Source organism: Rhineura floridana, chromosome 22, assembly GCF_030035675.1.
Source record: "Rhineura floridana isolate rRhiFlo1 chromosome 22, rRhiFlo1.hap2, whole genome shotgun sequence".
Taxonomy (NCBI): Eukaryota; Metazoa; Chordata; class Lepidosauria; order Squamata; family Rhineuridae; genus Rhineura; species Rhineura floridana.
This window is the reverse complement of record NC_084501.1, coordinates 6,292,771-6,312,023: the sequence shown is the minus strand read 5'-3', so window position 1 is coordinate 6,312,023 and position 19,253 is coordinate 6,292,771. Positions and strand designations below refer to the sequence as shown.

General features: G+C 49.6%; 1 protein-coding gene across 4 annotated transcripts in view; it reads left to right on the top strand.

Moving 5' to 3' along the window:
- Positions 1 to 19,253, top strand: part of SIPA1 (signal-induced proliferation-associated 1) — a 58,989-nt gene that overhangs the window by 10,782 nt on the left and 28,954 nt on the right. For all 4 annotated transcript variants that reach the window (XM_061606654.1, XM_061606655.1, XM_061606653.1 and 1 more), the window contains exons 2-5: positions 7,157 to 8,457; positions 12,996 to 13,120; positions 14,705 to 14,893; positions 18,744 to 18,918. In XM_061606654.1, the coding sequence (XP_061462638.1) occupies positions 7,542 to 8,457; positions 12,996 to 13,120; positions 14,705 to 14,893; positions 18,744 to 18,918 (1,405 nt within the window). In that variant the 5' untranslated portion in view covers positions 7,157 to 7,541. The remainder of the gene's footprint in view (positions 1 to 7,156; positions 8,458 to 12,995; positions 13,121 to 14,704; positions 14,894 to 18,743; positions 18,919 to 19,253) is intronic.

The window sequence follows — 19,253 nt, the reverse complement described above, 5'->3', positions numbered from 1 at the left end:
GCTCTAACAGTCAGGAAGTTTTTCCTGATGTCCAGTCGAAATCTGGCTTCCTGCAACTTGAGCCCATTATTCCGTGTCCTGCACTCTGGGACGATCGAGAAGAGATCCCGGCCCTCCTCTGTGTGACAACCTTTCATGTACTTGAAGAGTGGTGTCATATCTCCCCTCAGTCTTCTTTTCTCCAGGCTAAACACGCCCAGTTCTAAACATGGTATGGTGTGGATGTGATCTAGATTTATTGCTGCATGACGTTAATGTGGAATAAGATGCAAAAGAACACCATTATACAAATTAAATGTGCACTTGAGGCAAAGTAGCATTTTTATTTGGTTTATAGGTGTGAGAATGCAAAAACCGACATCACTTGTGAAAAGTGCTTGCCGGCATGATGACAGTTCTCTGCTTTGCACCCACGCGGAGGTGCGAAGCCTGTTCTGCACGCTTGTTTGCTCTCTGTGTCTGCGGTTCCCCCCAACCGCTCTCCCTGCTGAGAAATTTCCCCATGCATAAGAATTTCCATTTTAGAACATTTTTCATCGGTACTGGAAATAACTAGAAGCTGTTGTGCATGCACAATGGGGAAGTCATCATCATCATCATCTTCTGGCCAGCAATGCTGGCTATGTTCCACCACCACTGCCGAAGGCAGTGTGCTTTTGACTATCAGTTGCTGGAAACCGCAGGAGGGGAGAGTGCTGTTGCACTTAGGTCCTGCTTCCAGGCTTCCCATGATGGGCATCTGGTTAGCCACTAGGAGAACAGGCCTGGGTGGGCCACTAGCCTGATCCCAGCAACCAGGTCCTTATGTTCTTAATTCAGTCCTCCTGCTTACTCTCCTACTAGAAATGTTCCTCATATTTCAAATATATTATCTTTACTAGGGGCTGTGCCCTCACTCGCTTCACTCACCAACCCCGTCTACTGTCACCAAATCTCCCCTCTCCCCACAGTTCACAGTAGTTCCCCCCCCCCAGTCCTGCCCCAGACATCCCCAGAGCTCCCTTCCCCTTTTCCCCTCTTCTTACCACCCCAGGGGTCGTCAAGGCCAGCCTCTCACCCATCTGGTGAGGCCAAGCTTTCTAGTGCAGGCCCGCCAACCTCCAGGCCTCCCACTGTCATCACCACCAAGCTCCGGGCCCAAGCTTTTTTTGTAAGACTCTTTGCTGCTGTGATGGCGTAATGCCTTAATATAGAGAGATTTATAAATGAGGAACTGAAGACAGCTTGTCTGGTTCTCCCTCCTCCCTTTTCTAATCCTCAACGCAACCCCGGGTTGTGTACACAATCTACATTTAAAGCACGTGACGCCCCAAAGGATCTTAGGAACTATAGTTTAGCCTCACAGAGCTAGAGTTCCCAGCACCCTTAACAAGCAACAGTTCCCAGGATTCTATTGGCGGAGGGGAGGGGAAGACATGCACGTTAAATGTGCTTGAAATATGTGGTGTGTACATGCAGACCACCCTGTGTGGTAGGTTAGTCTGAGAGAGAGCATCTGGTCGAAGGGCACCCAGTGGGAGCTTCATGGCTGTGGGAGGATTTGAACACGGCTCTCCCCACCCCTTTAATACATTATCTCACACATGGGCCACATTCACACCAGACATTTATTCCACTTTAAACAGTCATGGCTTCCCTCAAAGAATCCTGGGAAGTGTTGTTTATAAAAGGTGCTGAAAGCTGTTACAGGACTCCTGTACCCCTCACGGAGCTACAGTCTCAAGAGTTTTCTGGAAAGAGAAAATGACTGTTAAACCACTATGGCAAATTGTAGCTCTGTGAGGAGAATAGGGGTCTCCTAACAACTCTCAGCACCCTTCACAAACTATATTTCCCATGATTCTTTGGGGGAAGGCATGACTGTTTAAAGTGGAATAACAGCGGAATAAAATGTCTGGTGTGAATGTGGCCATGGTGTTGCTTTCAAAAGCTGTTTGTTTATTTATGTATTCTTACATTTATATACCACATTTTATTCCAGTGAGCTCAAGGTGGCATACACGGTTCTCCCCCCTCTCCTAATTTTGTCTTCACAACAACCCTGTGAGGAATGCTTGGCTGAGAGGCAATGACAGTGACCCAAGGTCACCCAGTGAGCTTCATGGCGAAGAGGGGATTTGAACCCTGGTCTCCCAGGTCCTAGTCAGACACTCTAACCACTACACTACACTGACTCTCTAATTGCTGACAACCCCCCTCCCTTGCTGTTGTTGCCCGGGGTGGTACACGGCAGCTGTTCCCCCAGTCCCGACTTTACCATTGCAACAACCCCATGAGGTAGGATAGGGTTAGATGGAGAGTGACTTCCCCAAGGTCGCCCAGCGGACCTCATGCTCGAGTAGGGATTTGAATCTGGGTCTGCCCAGTCCTTGTCTAACACTTTCTAACCGCTAGATCGCACCTTGCACCTTGAAGTGAGCAGCGCCACCCAGGCACGGTGTGGTGTGAACACATGCCTCTGTAACAGTTTGTTTGTGTGTACAGAGAGAGAAAGGGTGTGAAGGGATGCGGGGGGGGGGAAGGAGGAGAGGGAGACGATGTGCAAAAAACATGCTGCCTGGAGGAGAGTAGCAGCAGGACAGAGTTTGGCGCTACTGTAAGTGCAAGGGCTGAAAGCACAGCTGTCTTGAACCTGCCCGGAATGGGTTGTGTGACCCGCTTGTTTCCGTGCCTGGAAAAAACTCTTTAACTTGGCTGCGTGCTGCCAAATGAAGTGTTTGTCCCAAGGTGAACGCTGCTTCTCTCTTTCTCTGTCAGCCAGCCAAGTTTCTCCTCTTCCTGCTTGTGCCTTGGTGACAAGAAGCCGTGTGTGCCTGCGCTTTGAGCGCTCGCAGTGGTCTGATCGTGCACTTCCTGCTGTGTACAGTGGCGTGTGCCTCCAGGCCCCGGGCGGCTCACTCAGCGCTCCTGTCATGTCACCGCAGCGTGACTTTGTCCTTGCAGCTGGGAGCGAGGGGGGACGCGATTCCTCCCCAGGCCCCACTTCCTATCAGTGCAGGGCTTTTCTTGGGATGAAGGGAAGCTACTTAAGCAGGGTTAGGGATCGTGTAAAAATAATGGCAGGAGCAAGGCTGGCAGTGTTCTTCTTTCCTTGCAGCCTGCATCAGGGACCGTGCATAGCTCAACAACTGCTTTGTGGCACCCACGATCAGCCCCAGGGTCTCCACTTCAGGTTCGAGTGATGAGAGAGGCTCTTCTCTACCTCAGTCCATGGAGAGCCGCTGCCAGTCAGAGTATACAATACTGGCCTAGCGGGAGAAATATTCTGAACTGCATTCCCAAGGAGAGGGGCTGTGGCTCAGCAACGGAGCATCTGCTTTGTATGCTGAAGGTCCCAGACTCGATCTCTGGTTAAAGAAGGGCCGGGTCATGGGAAAGAGCTTCCTGTGCCTATAGAGCCGCTGCCAGTCAGAGCAGACAATACTGAGCTAGATGGAGAAAGAGCCTGTGCTGGTCTAAGGCAGCTTCTAAGCCCCTATAAGGCGCTGAGAAAGTGATTCAGGTTGGTCCATGCTGGGATTCGGGGGTTTTTCTTTGAAGGCCAGGGAATGGCATCTGAGCTACTTCCAGCCTTACTCTGTCGAACCCAAGGCTGCAAAAAAGGCAAATGCTATTTCAGGCTGCATTAACAGAAGGATAGTTTCCAAATCACATGAAGTATTAATTCTCCTCTATTTGGCCCTGTTTAGGCCTCATCTCGAGAGCTGCGTCCAGTTCTGTACACCGCACTTTGAGAAGGATGCAGACAGGTTCAGAGGAGGGCAACGAGCATGACCAGGGGACTGGAAACAAAGCCCTATGGGGAGAGACTGAAAGGACTGGGCATGTTTAGCCTGGAGAAGAGAAGACTGAGGGGAGATACGATAGCACTCTTCAAGTGCATGAAAGGTTGTCACATAGAGGAGGACCAGGATTTCTTCTCGATTGTCCCAGAGTGCAGGACACGGAATAATGGGCTCAAGTTTCAGGAAGCCAGATTTCGACTGGACATCAGGAAAATCTTTCTGTTAGAGAAGTACAACTATGGAACCAATGACCTAGAGAGTGGTGGGCTCTCAACCCTGGAGGCCTTCAAGAGGCAGCTGGACAACCACCTGTCAGGAATGCTTTGATTTGGATTCCTGCATTGAGCAGGGGGTTGGACTCAATGGCCTTATAGGCCCCTTCCAACTCTACCATTCTATGATTCTTAGGCACGTTAGTTGTTCCAGGTTTGCTAATCCAGCATTAGAAGTCAGGATCCTTGTCAGTTACAGACTCTCCACTGTACCTGCCCTCCTTCCATGGGTGGATTTTGGAGGAAGCCTCCCATTTTCTCCCACCAAATCTTCCCCCTCCCCTCCCAGGAAGAGGTCTGTGGCTGGGTGTGGGGGGACCTTGCTGGCCCGCGTCATCTGTGCAAGGGGAGGGCAACTGAGTGCCAGTTCCTCTTATAGCGATTGGGAATGACAGGCCTGGGGGGCAGGTGGAGATAATGCTTTGTTGAACAACTAGGCTAATCGGCTCTTGGCATCGGCAGGGATTTTCTCCCATGGGGTGTGTGAACGGAGCCGTTTTTGTCTTCAAGCTGGGGCTTAACAAAGTGTGGGGGATGGGGTGGTAAAGCAAGAGTGTTTCTGGATGCGTGCAGAGTGAAGGGCTCTTTTTGAGGCTGGGCTGTGAAAATGAATTCTGTGCAGAGGGAGCTCATAGAATCATAGAGTTGGAAGAGGCTTATAAGGCCATCAAGTCCAACCCCCTGCAGGGATCCGACTTAAAGCATACCTGACAGATGCCTCTTGAAGGCCTCCAATGATGGAGAGCCCACCACCTCCTTAGGTCATTGGTTCCATTGTCGTACTGCTCTAAGAGGAAGTTTTTCCTGATGTTCAGCCGAAATCTGGCTTCCTGCAACTTAAGCCCATTGTTCCATGTCCTGCACTCTGGGACGATCGAGAAGAGATCCTGGATCCAGCTGCTTTATTTTGGCAGCTGTGGAGAGGTTAGATGGAGGGGAGGCCAACTTGAAGCCACCTCCTGCCTTAAATAAAGCCCCTCCCCTCCCCAGGAATCCCAGATGTTATGGCCAGTAGGGTGCAGAGGCATTGCTAATACTTGAAAGACTGGGGGGGGGGCACAGGTCTGTGTCACAAATTTGCATAAAAATCATATGCTAAGTTACATTCAGGTGAAAATTTGTGCTGATTTTTTTGGGGGGGGTGATGACTTTGCAGCTGTTGCTGCCTGAGTTTACCCTAAGCGATGAGGTCTCAACAGGATTTTCTGGGTCCATCACTCTGCATGTGGACTGGTCCCTCTGCAAACTAAGATGGCGGGTGAGGGTCCCATTGGAACAGTGCTTTGCATTGCACCCAGCCACCCTGTAAAGAACGTTTTTTCCAAAAATGTTTAATGATAGGGGGAAAGAGCAGTAGATCTTGGGGCCAGTGTGAAAGACTCCCTGGGCACCCCCTAACAGTGTCCCAAGTAGGGTTTATTTGTGCACGGTGGTCGGAAAATGCACTCTGCATGTGCTTGGGGCACTCTCTCTTTTTTACTTGAGATTTCTGTAGCTGGCCCAGGACATTTAGACTAGGTTCTGGGGGCAGCCGACCTTTGGAGCACATGGATACTGGGAGCTCTCTTCCTCCCAGTGATCTTCAGTTCTTTCACTCTGTTCCAGACCATCCCCAAAAAGAGTCAAGAATGAAGATGGCATTTGAATTAAATTCCTGGCTTGGGTTCCCGGTCTGGCTTCTTCCCACCCTCAGTCAAAGGAGAAAGAGACAGGTCCTTGAGAACGCTCCCCACCCCCAAAGATGCACATGACCCCCTTCTTCTCGGGGGGTGAGGAGCATGTGCCGTGTTCAAACCAGGGGCTGGTGGAGTGGGGAACGGCAAGCAAGGACGTGTTTGTGAATGGCGTTTTCTGTTTGTTCCTTTAAAAAACCCGGCCTTGGTGCAACTGACGGGAGAAAGAAGGACGTCGCTCAGTGGCAGACCCCCCTGCCTTGCACGTGGAAGGCCTCAGGTTCAGGCCCCAGTGGCCTCCCCAGTTTAACAGGATCTGGCCTGTTTCAGCCTGAGACCCTGGAGAGCAGCTGCCAGTCAGAGTGGGCAGTACTGGGCTGAGCGACAAAATAGTCTGTTCCGGCATGAGGCGCTTTCCTGTGTTCCCTGGGAAAGACCCATAGCTCAGTGGGTAGAGCCCCTGCTCTCCCTGATGAAGGTCCCAGGCTCAGTCCCCGGCATCACCAGTTAAAAGGCTCAGGTAGCCGGTGCTGGGAAATGCCTTGTATTGCCACAGACCGTAGGAAGCTGCTGCCAGTCAGAGGAGACCAGACAGAGCACCTGTCCCCATCCAGAGCAGCTCCCTGCGGTCCCATTGGCAATACAAACATGTGCACTGTTTACTAGGCCCGGGGCTCAGCAGCAGAGCGCCTGCCTTACGTGCAGATGGCCCCAGGTTCAATCCCCAAGGGCATCTGCAGGGAGGGCTGGGAAGGACTCCTTGCCTGAAATCCTGCAGAGTTGCTCCCAGTCAGTGTAGGCAATACTGAGCTAGATGGACCCGTGGTCTGACTCAGTCTGAGGCGACTTCCGAGGTTCCTATGACATAGAATCATAGAATAGTACAGTTGGAAGGGGCCTATAAGGCCATCCAGTCCAACCCCCTGCTCAGTGCAGGAATCCAAATCAAAGCATTCCCTACAGGTGGCTGACCAGCTGCCTCTTGAATGCCTCCAGCGTTGGAGAGCCCACCACCTTCTTAGGTCATTGGTTCCATTGTTGTATGGCTCTAACAGTTAGGAAGTTTTTCCTGATGTCCAGTCGAAATCTGGCTTCCTGCGGCTTGAGCCTGTTATTCCGTGTCCTGCACTCTGAGACGATCGAGAAGAGATCCCGGCCCTCCTCTATGTGACAACCTTTCATGTGCTTGAAGAGGGCTTTCATATCTCCCCTCAGTCTTCTCCAGGTGCATATATGCACAGCTTCCACCTGCCCCCCTCTCCAGTAGAGCTGTGACCACATAATGCTTGTGCTCCACTTGAGGAAATCTGGCAAGGCTGCATTTCACGGCAGACTTGAATTCCACCTCTGTAAACCCTCCAAGTTTGGCTCCAAACAGATCTTCTTCACCCCCTCTCTTCCTCCCTGTTTTCTTTTTCCATTGCAGAAAACTGCCTTCGAAATGGCTAGACAGCTTTGCTCCTTCTGCGTGACCTCTGGTGCCCCCAGCTGTCTGGCTGGTGCGTGCTGACCGCCCATCACTTTTGCATGGATGTGCCTGCCGGCGTGCTGCGGTACTGAAGACTCCGCTTGAATCTGCCCAGCAGGACTAGCTGCTATTTAAAGGGGGTTGGAAGCCCCTCCTCATGGGTGGGGCACCGACCTCTCCCACCAAAGAGACTGCAGGTCATTCTGTGCTGACGGCTTGATTTGCTGGAAAGCCCCGGAGGCGGGGCTCTTTTCCTCCAATTGGGTAGGATCCGGATTCCTGCCGTGGTCCTTTGGGTGGCTGGGCTGGTGCGATGTGAGAGGTCCGTGGGCGCCTGGAGGCGATGCAGTCAGACGACCTCTTCATCCGGAAGATCCGACGCCACTCAAACCGCCCGCCTCTCGCCTCCCTCTCTTTTGACACCTTCCGGGCACCCAAGCCCCAGGTGGGTGAGGGCCCACTGGCGGGGCAGTGCGGCCCACCACTCAGGTCCCCGAGGCGCAGCTATCTCATGCATCGTAGCAATAGTGACGTGACGCTCAGCGAAGGAGAGCTGGCCGCCACCCCCAGCTCTCCCTTGCCCTCTGCACCCGCTGCCGGAGCTGGTCTTCATCGCAACAGCAGCAGCCCCAACACATTCACCAAGTGCCCCGCGCCTCCTCGGGCCCGGGCACACAGCCACGAGGAGCCACGGGCTGGCAGCCCCACCGCACGGCGCTTCCGCGACCCTCTGCTTCTTCTGGGACTGGCAGCCAACGAAGTCTGGGAGACAGAGGCGGATGGTGCGCTGGCTGGAGATGGGGGTGGCTCCCACCCTGAACCCCCTGACGTGCCCACAACGGTCTGGGGTCGCCACCTGGCCCACTACGACGTCCAGAGCATCCTCTTTGAGCCAGGCGAGGTCCCCCGAGAGCCCGAGAAGCCGGGCAACGTCACCACGGGGGCGTCCGGGGCATCGGCTGCCTCGGAGCGCAGCCAGGTGGACCTGATGCCCGCCTTTGAACTGGAGGTGGGCGAAGACAAGGACAGGCTGCTGGTGCTCAGCTGCCCCAATTTCCGCGTGGAAGCAGGGGGCGAGGCTGAGTGTGGACTTGGCCAACACCGGGGGTCCCTGGCGGGGTTTCACTGTCCCAACATGGCAGTCTCAGTGCTGGAGGAGCCCCGGGAAAGCTACGGGCAGAGGACCAGCCGGGCTGGCCACGCCATCGAATACGCTGACCTCGGAGCCTGCTACTATCGGAAGCATTTCTATGGCAAAGGTGAGCGGCTGTGGGGTGTATGAGATGGAGCTGGGGGGGGTCAGAGGAGAGGGGGTGCTGGACAGACCGGGGGATTCGACTCGGGTTGCCCAAGCAAGGAGGAAGCGGAAAAACAAGTGAGCAAGGAGAGATAGGATAGTGGGGACTTAATACTAGAATTCGGGGTCGTCGATTTAGGGCAGACTTCATGAAGTCTTTCTTCATGCAGGGAGTAGTTAAAACAATGGAATTCACTCCCACCAAAGGCAGTGATGGCCATCAGCTTGGATGCCTTTAAAAGGGAGAGATTAGACCCATTCCTGGAGGATAAGGCCATCAGCGGCTACTAGCCATGATGGCTGTGCTCTCCCTCCATGGTCAGAGGCAGGATACCTCTGGATACCGTTTGTTGGAAATCAGAAATGCAGAGAGCCCTCTGCGTTCAGGTCCTGCTTGCGGGCTTCCCATTGGGGTGTCTGGCTGGCCACTGTGAGAGCTGGATGCTGGCCTAAATGGGCCACTGGCTTGATCTAGCAAGGTTCTTACGCTCTTGTGAAGGGGAGCAAAGGGCTCAGCGATGGTCCTGGGTTGCGGGCAGGATGGCTCCAAGTTTCTGGGGGGCCTTGAGCACAGACTGGGCCCTTTGTCCCCTTGCTTTCCTTCTCCCTCTTGGCCCCCTCCCTTTAAAGTAAAACAAATCTCGACCAGTGTGGCAACCCCGTATTGCCAGAGAAAGCCCATGCAACATTTTGAACTTTTGAAAGGATGATGAGTGCCATTTCTTCCTCATTGGATGGATACCCCACGCCCACACTTCTGAAGTTAACCCTTGGCTTGGGTGTCTCCAATCTCATTGCACACTTCCATTTTTCAAAAATAAAAAGTAATATTTATGTAAAAGCAAATAATATTTGATATTATAGCAACATCCATAAGTTGGATTGGGGCCAGTGAGGGGTCTCTCTGAACTGGTGGGGCCTTAGCCAGTGCCCCACCCACCTGGCCCAGTGCCAGGCTTGTTGTGGGCACTGGGGGAAATGGTTTGCCACTTGCTGTGGCCTTCCAAGGAGATCGCATGGGGTCCTTTTAATGTTGAATGTAGAGATCCTTGGTGGAATGCCCGTTCCCGTTCCAGGATCATTATTTTCTCTCTCCTTGCTTCCTTCTGGCATGATGGATAGCTTTATTGAAGAAGCCATTGATGCTAACCGTTCAGTCCCATTTAGAAGCATTCCAACATCAACCCTGTGCATTAGAATTAATTGAGCAGCTCTGAGGCACGTTGAAATCCATTTCTGTATCTTTTTTTTAATTGACAATGGCTGGTGTAGTTGCTCTGCTAACTCTGAAACTGAGAGGATTGCAGTGTCGGTGAAGGCATCTGGAAGATGGGAAATTTTGGGAACTTAGTGGCTGTCCCCAAAGGCGGAAGCATTTCACAGGCATGTTCGGGGGATTTGGTGCTCAAAAAGAAGTTAAGGTGCACATGTAAAACACAAAATAAAGTATAAAAAACATTTAATGCACATATATTATGCACATATAAAGGTAAAGGTGTCCCCGCACTTGTAGTGCGAGTCGTTTCTGACTTTTAGGGTGACGTCTTGCGACATTTACTAGGCAGGCCGTATATATGGGGTGGGATTGCCAGTTCCTTCCCCGGCCTTTCTTTACCCCCCAGCATATGCCGGGTACTCACTTTACCGACCAAGGATGGATGGAAGGCAGAGTGGACCTCGACCCCTTTTACCAGAGATTCGACTTCCTCCTTCCGTTGGAATCGAACTCCGGCCGTGAGCAGAGCTTCGGCTGCGTTACCGCCGCTTACCACTCTGCGCCACGGAGGGTCTTGTTTATGCACATGTAGAACCAACATAAATCAATTATTACAATCTGCAGAATTTTATGGTTGTATTCTGTTGTTTTGTATTTCATATGAGCATTGATTCAATACTTCATGCAAAATTTTAGTAGTGATTTTAAGTTGGTTCTATAATATATGTGCATTAACTGTTTATTATACTTGATATTTGTGTTATATGTGCACCTTAACTCCTTTTTGAGCATTGTGGTTTTTTGTTAAGGTAGATTTTAACTTTCCAGTCCTTCCTGGGATTTGGTGACCCCAGTAGTGAATAGGAGTTATACTTGAGTGCAAATTAGAGTCCATCAGAAGACATAATTGTTTGTGCTTTCATACCCCACTCTGCCATGTGCCCAACAGCTTTTGCCAGCCTGGTGCTGATGGGAGTTGAAATCCAAAGCGTGGGGGGGGTGCACCAGGTTGGCAAAGGCTGGCTTACAGCAAGGATGGACAGACTCCAACTCTCTTGGATCTACTAGAACCCCAAGATCTACCAGTCAGAGCCAGGTGGAAAAGATTACAGTTAGAATTATGTAGTTGGCATTTATTTATTTATTTATTTTTATTTATTTGTTTCATTTTTAGACCGCCCATAGCTAGTAGCTCTCTGGGCGGTGTACAAAACAGATTAAAAATACAATATTATAATAAAATCAATCACATATATCAACAACAATATTAAAATAAAGCGTAGACATAAACATTAACATTAAAAACATTAAAAAGCCTGGGAGTACAGCCAGGTCTTAACCTGGCGCCTAAAAGAAAGCACCGTAGGCGCCAGGCGTATCTCTTCAGGTAAGCTGTTCCACAATTCGGGGGCCACTACAGAAAAGGCCCTAGATCTGGTAACAATCCTCCGGGCATCCTGGTGAGATGGTACCCGGAGGAGGGCCTTAGATACTGAACGAAGTGAACGGGTAGGTTCATAGCGGGAGAGGCGTTCCACAAGGTACTGTGGTCCCACACCGTGTAAGGCTTTATAGGTCAAAACCAGCACCTTGAATCTGGCTCGGAAACAAATAGGTAGCCAGTGCAAGCGAGCCAGGACAGGTGTTATATGCGCAGACCGATTGGTCCTCGTCAATAGCCTGGCTGCCGTGTTTTGCACCAGCTGAAGTTTCCGAACTGTCTTCAAGGGCAGCCCTACGTAGAGCGCATTACAGTAATCCAGTCTAGAAGTTACCAGGGCGTGAACAACTGAAGCGAGATCGTCACTGTCCAGATAGGGGCGTAGTTGGGCTACTAAATGAAGATGGTAAAATGCATTCCGAGCCACCGAGGCCACTTGAGCCTCAAGCAACAAGGAAGGGTCAAAAAGGACCCCCAAACTACGAACCTGTTCTTTCAAGGGGAGTGTAACCCCATCTAGAACAGGATGAACATCCACCATCCGGGCAGGGAAAGAGCTCACCAACAGTGTTTCAGTCTTGTCTGGATTGAGTTTCAGTTTATTAGCTGTCATCCAGTCCATTATCGCGGTCAGGCAGCGGTAGGCATTAAAGAAGAGGGTGTGTCTGAGGACATTCCAAACCCAGGATTGTATTTTTTCATACTAGAAAACTGAGCTCATAGTCCTTTCATCCAAAAGTACACTCCTGGCTAGCTTTCTTCATCCCAGCAGCCTTGTTTCAGGGGGTGGGTTGTTGTTGTTGTTATTAATAAAATTTATAATTCACCCTTCCTTCCGGTAGGAGCCCAGGAAGGCAAACAAAAACATTAAAACACTATACAACATCATAAAAACAGATATTAAAATATATTAAAACAAAACATCTTTTACAACATATTAAAAACATCTTTAAAAAAAATAGAATCATAGAATAGTAGGGTTGGAAGGGGCCTATAAGGCCATCAAGTCCCCTGCTCAATGCAGGAATCCAAATCAAAGCATTCCCGACAGATGGCGGTCCAGCTGCCTCTTGAATGCCTCCAGTGTCGGAGAGCCCACTACCTCTCTAGGTCATAGGTTCCATTGTCGTATGGCTCTATCAGTTAGGACGTTTTTCCTGATGTTCAGTTGAAATCTGGCTTCCTGCAACTTGAGCCCATTATTCCGTGTCCTGCACTCTGGGACGATCGGAAGAGATCCTGACCCTCCTCTGTCATGTGGCAACCTTTCATGTACTTGAAGAGTGCTATCACACTTTAAAAAGATCTTAAAAGCAATTCCAACACAGATGTAGACCGGAATAAGGTCTCTACTTAAAAGGCTTGTTGAAAGAGGAAAATCTTCAGCAGGTGCCAAAAAGATAACAGAGATAGCACCTGTCTAATATTTAAGGGGAGGGAATTCCAAAGGGTAGGTGCCACTACACTAAAGGTCTGCTTCCTATGTTGTACGTAATGGATTTCCTGATGAGACTGTATCTGCAGGAGGCCTTCACCTGCAGAGCGCAGCAATCGACTGGGTATATAAGTTGTTTTTGCTCTTGCTATTGTTAAACGATTGGGAATTGGAAAACTGTGCTGATGTTCTGCAAATCAGCCAGAGATCTTCCACTAGATCTTGAGGGACCTTCTGACCACCCATGGTTTTCGGGGCAGCCGAGGGGCAAAAGTGGGGTAACTGTGCATCTTTAGCTGGCCACCTTTGCTGCAACGTTTCACTTTTTCAGGGGAGTTGGTTGGTTTTGCGGGGCAGGGGGGGATCCAATCTGTTGTTAAAGCAGGCTCCTTCCTTCTCTCCCCACAGAGCACCAGAATTTCTTTGGGGTGGACGATAAGCTGGGCTCCGTGGCTGTGTCTCTGCGGCGTGAGGAGAAGGAGGGCAGCGCTGGCCCTCAGTACAACTACCGTCTTATAATGCGCACAAGTCAGGTGGGTTCCCACAGTTTGCTGCCATGGCTACCTGTGTGTTTTGCTTGTTTTGGGGGCGTTTATGCTGTGCGCTTTATCCAAAAATATTTGCTAGAGTGGCTTACCAAAATCGGCAGGAAGACTGTCTCTGCCCTTAGGCTTACAATCTAAACGGTGCAACACGTGAAGAAAATGGGCTGGGAAGGGAGGAGGGGGAAAAACCCTCAGTCACCCATTCATAAAGTTATAGGGCAGTATCCAACTAAATGGATCCGCTAGCACGGGGGGGGGGAACCTTTCGCCCTCCTGATGTTGCTGCGCTACAGCTCCCCATCGAGGAATGCTTTGATTTGGATTCCTGCATTGAGCAGGGGGTTGGACTCGATGGCCTTATAGGCCCCTTCCAACTCTACGATTCGATGATTCTGTGACCCCAGCAACCGTGGAGATGGACCAGGGAAGATGGGAGCTGTGGTTCAACAAGTAGAACAGTGGAACCCATGACCCAGGGATGTGGTGAGCTCTCCAACACTGGAGGCATTCAAGAGGCAGCTGGACAGCCACCTGTCGGGTAGCTTTAAGTTGGATTCCTGCTCTGACCAGGTGGTCAGACTGGATGGTGTTATAGGCCCCTTCCAGCTCTACGATTCTGTCAACATCTGAAGGGCCAAAGGTTTGCCCACATTTGCGGTAGCGCAAAAAATTCTGCTTGTGCAATGGAACGTCCCCTCCCTCTGTTCTCCCTGGCCTATCCTCGAATCTGCTCCAGATGTTTGGGGGGAAACCCAGAACAGATTTAGGGGGCCACAAAGGGTGGCGAAATTCTTTTGCGCAGCCAAAAGTCCTTTCCCTAGCAGATCTACTTAGTTACTGCCCCCATAGTTTATATAATGTAGTTTTTGTGTCTTGGAGAACAACCCCTCCCAGAAGCACTCCCCACCCCAGATCACCTAGCACAGCAGGGGATGTTGTCTGGGCCAGGAGGGCACACACTCCCTCCATGAGACAGCAGTGTGTGCTTCCCACCAGTGGTGAGTGCATGGCTGAAAGTATCAAGGATGTGAGGATCCTTTTTATGGGTTCTCTCCCGCCTGCAATCAGGCCGTTCCCTCCCCCTTTCCCTCCATCTTTGTGCCGCTGTGCTACGCTGGGTGGTGTGGCCATGGTGCAGAGCAGGGCTGGGATCTGTTGGCTGGTGCCAGTTCAAAAGCATTCTGCCAACCTAAGAGGCCAGTATCAATTCGAGTTCATTCTTTGTCCACTATCTGCTGTATTTACTGATCAGCTTTTTCCTCTCAAAACATATTGATATTAATATCGCTGTTGTGAAAGGAAATACTGATAAAATTATCGTTATTGATATTGTAGAGGCAGATTTTTTTAAAAAAAAAATATCTGTATTAAAAAAATACCCATGGAATATCATTACTTAACACTCTGATCCACAGCAATAGAGAATAAGCGAATTCATGGAAAATTTCGTACCAAATCTGAATAGGGCAGATTTCTAGCGTATCCCTAGAGGGGAGGAGTCTTCCCAGCGTAATTCTCTTCCAGTCCCCTTGACCGCTGTCCTTGCCTTATGTCTCTTCCTCCACCTCCCAGCTCCGGACTCTGCGGGGATCCATCCTGGAGGATGTCCTTCCCCTCTCGGCCCGCCACGCCGCTCCTCGAGGCATCCCTCCCAAGAAGTTGCTGGAACACGTCATGCCGGAGCTCAACTTGCAGTGTCTCCGCTTGGCCTCTAGTTCCCCGAAGGTACCAGAGACCTTACTCAAGTTGGATGAACAAGGGGTAAGTTGCCTATGCCCCACGCCGTTCTGTCTTCAGCTGCCCACAAAGTAGTTAATATACCCACAAAAGCAATAAAAGATGTAATTTTTATTTAATAAATCACAAGCAGAAGGCAGCCATCCAAAGAAAATTAAGTGAGCTATAAGGCAAGGATGGGGAACCTGCAGCCCTTTGGATGTTGTTGGACTCCCATCATCTCCAGCCAGCATGGCCAATAGCCAGGAATTATGGGAATTGTGGTAGTCCAGCAATATCTAGAAGGCCCATCCTCACCATAAAGGTAGCTTCTCCTTTGCAGTCCCAATGTCCCCTGATATGACCATGTCTGGACTTGCTGCCTAAAGCTGCAGCATTTTAAATCAGAGAGAGAGAGGCAAAAATGCTCCATTTTTTAAAAATAGAGGACTTTTCCCTTAGAAAGCAATTTGTACTCAGTGTGCTGGAGGGGAAAAAATAGCCATTTAAAAATGGAAGATTTTTTTCTTACCAGGGAAGCAGGTTGGATTCCAAGTGATTCCTCCAGTGCTTTGAATACAAACTGCTTTCTCTGCAGAAAGGAAAATCCTCCACTTTAAGGAGCATTTTCCCTCTGCAGAGACTTCAGAGGAGTTCCCTGTGACCAACAATCAACGGACTGCCAGTGCCAATTAGCCGATTGCCACTGAAGGCTTGTTTTCAAAGGAGGTTGCTTGAACCACTCACCAGCAGTTACAGCAACCACCTTTCAACTTTGACATCTGCCAGGCACCTGATGTCAAGTGATCAACAGGTGGGTGATCCTGCCCACCTGTCAAAGTTGGACCACTGGCCAGATCTGGTTCCTCCACCCTTGGTAAAGCAGATCTGTGTGTGTGGCATCGGAGGTGCTTACTGTCTTAAAATTTGACAGACTACAGAGGAAGAGAGAAGCGGGGGCAGGAATAAACAGAGACTATGCCATTAATACAGCACTGTATTATCAGCAGTGCCTTTTCCCATGGCCAAGAAAGTTCAGACTAAAACCCAGAACGGATTCCACTGCCCCACTGACATGGAGCCGCCAGCCACCTCTGGCTATAGTACTTACTCATAAGTCCCAAGAAAGGTCCTTTGCAGTGTTAATTGAAAGTGTCCTGCTTGTGGATCCTGCCTGTATCATTTCTTACTGGTAATCGTGGCTTTGGGGTGGGGAGCATGAATAGCTCTGCAAATACAGTAGGGCCCCACTCATACGGCGGGTTACGTTCCGGACCCCCGCTGTAAAGCGGAACCCATTGAATGAAATGGCGCGCAATGCCCGAAAACCACCGTCAAAGCGGAACAAGTGCCCGTATGAGTGGGGCTTTAGTCTAATTGCGTCTAATTGAGACCGCTGCATTTGCAAAGCGCCGTAAAGCGGGGCCCTACTGTACTCCATTCTCTTAATTGCCCAAGTTACTTGGATTTGGATTGATTTACTTTATTGTACAATGTCTAGATTGCCCATCAACCAATATTCTCTGGGCAGTTTACAAAAATTAATAAAATATACAAATGCAGTGCAATCCATGAATTACTTTCTGGGCAGATATAAATCTGAAAATTAAAAAAGCACAGTAAAGCATAGATACTACTAACAAAACCCCCAGAACAGACCAGCATAGAAATATTTTTTTAAAAGCCCAGCCTTTTTTTAAAAAGCAGCAGTTTATGTTGAGATCGACAACATATTAAAATTAAAAGACCTAGGAGAATAAAAATGTCTTCATCTGGTTTTATTTATGAAATAAAGAAATATTTATAAAAAATATCTGTATACCGCTATTTCGTTTAAAAAATGAAAGCAGTTTATAACATGTTAACAGCCACCACCACAGAATGAAAATCATTTAAAATGTTTTAATGTTTGAAAAGAATGCAACATAAGCATCGGGTGAGGCTGTCTCGGGAGGGCATTCCACAACTGGGGCGTCACCACCGAGAAGACCCCCTCTCTATCTAGTAGCCCCCCCTCCCATCTAACTTCAGTTACTGGTTCCCTTACATTGTTGTTACTACAGCAAAATAGTTCGAGTTCACTATAGGAAGATGAAAAGGGGAAGCAAAACAATGAGGCACCAGTAATTTAAACCTCCTCCTTCTTGCTCTGGGAACAGTAACTGGCAGTGGGGTAATTAAAAGAGGCTATTCATCACTAATTCCCCTGGTGCAGTCATCAGGAGGGAATAAAGTGGGCAGAACCTGCAAATAGGAACCTGTTAATTAAAGGCACATAAGCCCTGAAAAGCCCCAGTAGCACTTAGCTTATCCACAGTGATCAGGCTGGTGCTGCAACTGCGTTTTATTGCCAAAAGAGGAGGGGGGACAGGTAACAAATCAGGTCTGAAATGCATTGCACATGTGAGCGCCCTCAAAACACAGTGCAAAAGTTGCAGCTGCTTCAAAATAAAAGTTGCCAGGATTTTAACAGCTTGCTCAGAAGGTATCTTGGAGGTTTTGAAAATTCTCCACTGGTTACCAGTTCATTTCCAAGCCCACTTCAAGGTGCTGGCTTTGGTGTTTAAAGCCCTGCACAGCTTGGGACCCAGTATCTTAAGGAGTGCCTAGTGTCATGGAAACATGCAGAGATTCTTAGCGGTCTGAGCTGCGTGTGTGCCATTGTGTGTGTTGTAGCAGACTTTTACCCTGCACTTAGATGACTGAGACTTAAGACTTAGTAAAATAAGAAAAGCTACTTTATTTATTGAAATACATAATCGATAGAAAGGCATACCTAGTTCTAAGTTGGAGGCACAATGCCCAGACGTGGGTCTTGCCGTCATGGCTCAGGAGAGAGAACAAAAACAGAGATGTCTACTCTTTCCTTGGACAGTCGAAGAAGACGACAAAGGAAGGAGAGGCAGATAAGTTTCCCTGAGCATATCAGTTTACAACGGAAGGAAGTTCGGTAGAGAAGAGCACAGGTAAAGGTAGGCAATCCTAGCCAGCTGGAGGACCCTAACTCTATCTTCCTTCTGGAATACAAACAAAAGAACCCAAACAGGAGTTGCTCTTACCCCCCTTCCAACACCTAGTCCCACATCAATCTGCCTGGATGTTAAGATCGTTGCTCCAGGTACCTCTACAGTTGGAAACAGAGCTGTGGAGTCGGCGTCGGGAGCAATTTTGGGTGGAGTCGGAGTCGGAGTTGGTAGAAATGTACCGACTCCGAGTCCGACTCCTTCATAAATGGCAAATGTATATTAACTAGTAATAACACATTTACTGTAGTAAAATGGTAGCACAAGGCATTCCATCACCACCACGTGAATCCAGAGCTTGGAAAAGTTACTTTTTTGAACTACAACTCCCACGAGCCCAATCCCTGGGGCTGATGGGAGTTGTAGTTTTAAAAAGTAACTTTTACTTTTCCAAGCTCTGGATTCACGTGGTGGTGATGGAATGCCTTGTGCTACCATTTTACTACAGTAAATGTGTTATTACTAGTTAATATACATTTGCCATTTATGAAGGAGTCGGAGTCGGACAGTAGAAAAATAGAGGAGTCGGAGTCGAAGGTCTGGCGTACCAACTCCACAGCCCTGGTTGGAAACCAGGCGAGGCCAACCAGGGAGTGGCCAGTGGCAGCTGGGTTTGATGGCAATATGATACCTCCAGGGTGACTCTGAACACTAATTGCTCGGGAAGAACAGCAGGGCAGGGCTGGCGCTTCCGTGGCCTATTGGTGGCTTCCCAAGAGGAATCCGAGTGGAAATGGGATACTGGACTAGACAAAACCCAGTTGGCTACTTGGTAAGATGAAAGCATGCAAAGAGCCTCTGATGGGTTCTCGTTGATCTGGTTTGGCCTTGCCCTCCAATCCGCCCGTCCTTGATTCTCCCCTCCCCCACAGCTGAGCTTCCAGCGGAAAGTCGGGGTGCTGTACTGCCGGGCGGGGCAGGGCTCCGAGGAGGACATGTACAACAACGAAGAGGCGGGGCCAACCTTCCAGGAGTTCCTGCACCTACTCGGAGAGCACATCCGCCTGCTTGGCTTTGACAAGTACCGCGCCCAGCTAGACAACAGGAGTAAGTATAAAGGACACGTGCTTAGACTGTGTCTTCGTCTTGCAGGGGCGTTGTTAGAGGGGTGCCCCGTGGGGCTCTTTTGAGGAAGACCCTGGATGACCTGCTCCTTCCCCTTTTCTCTTTTTAATTTTTTTTTTCAATGCAAACTTTGCTCGTAAGGCAGTTAAGCGCAATGCCCGCTCGCCTTCATTTCGCAGAGGCATCAATACGTATCATTTTAGCATTTCCTGATGTTGTGCACATTTGTGTATGGACCTGTGCGCTGCTCTTGAATGTGCACAGATGTGCAGGGTTTCAAACAAGTGCTTTTTTTGGGGGGGGGGAGAGTTTATCCT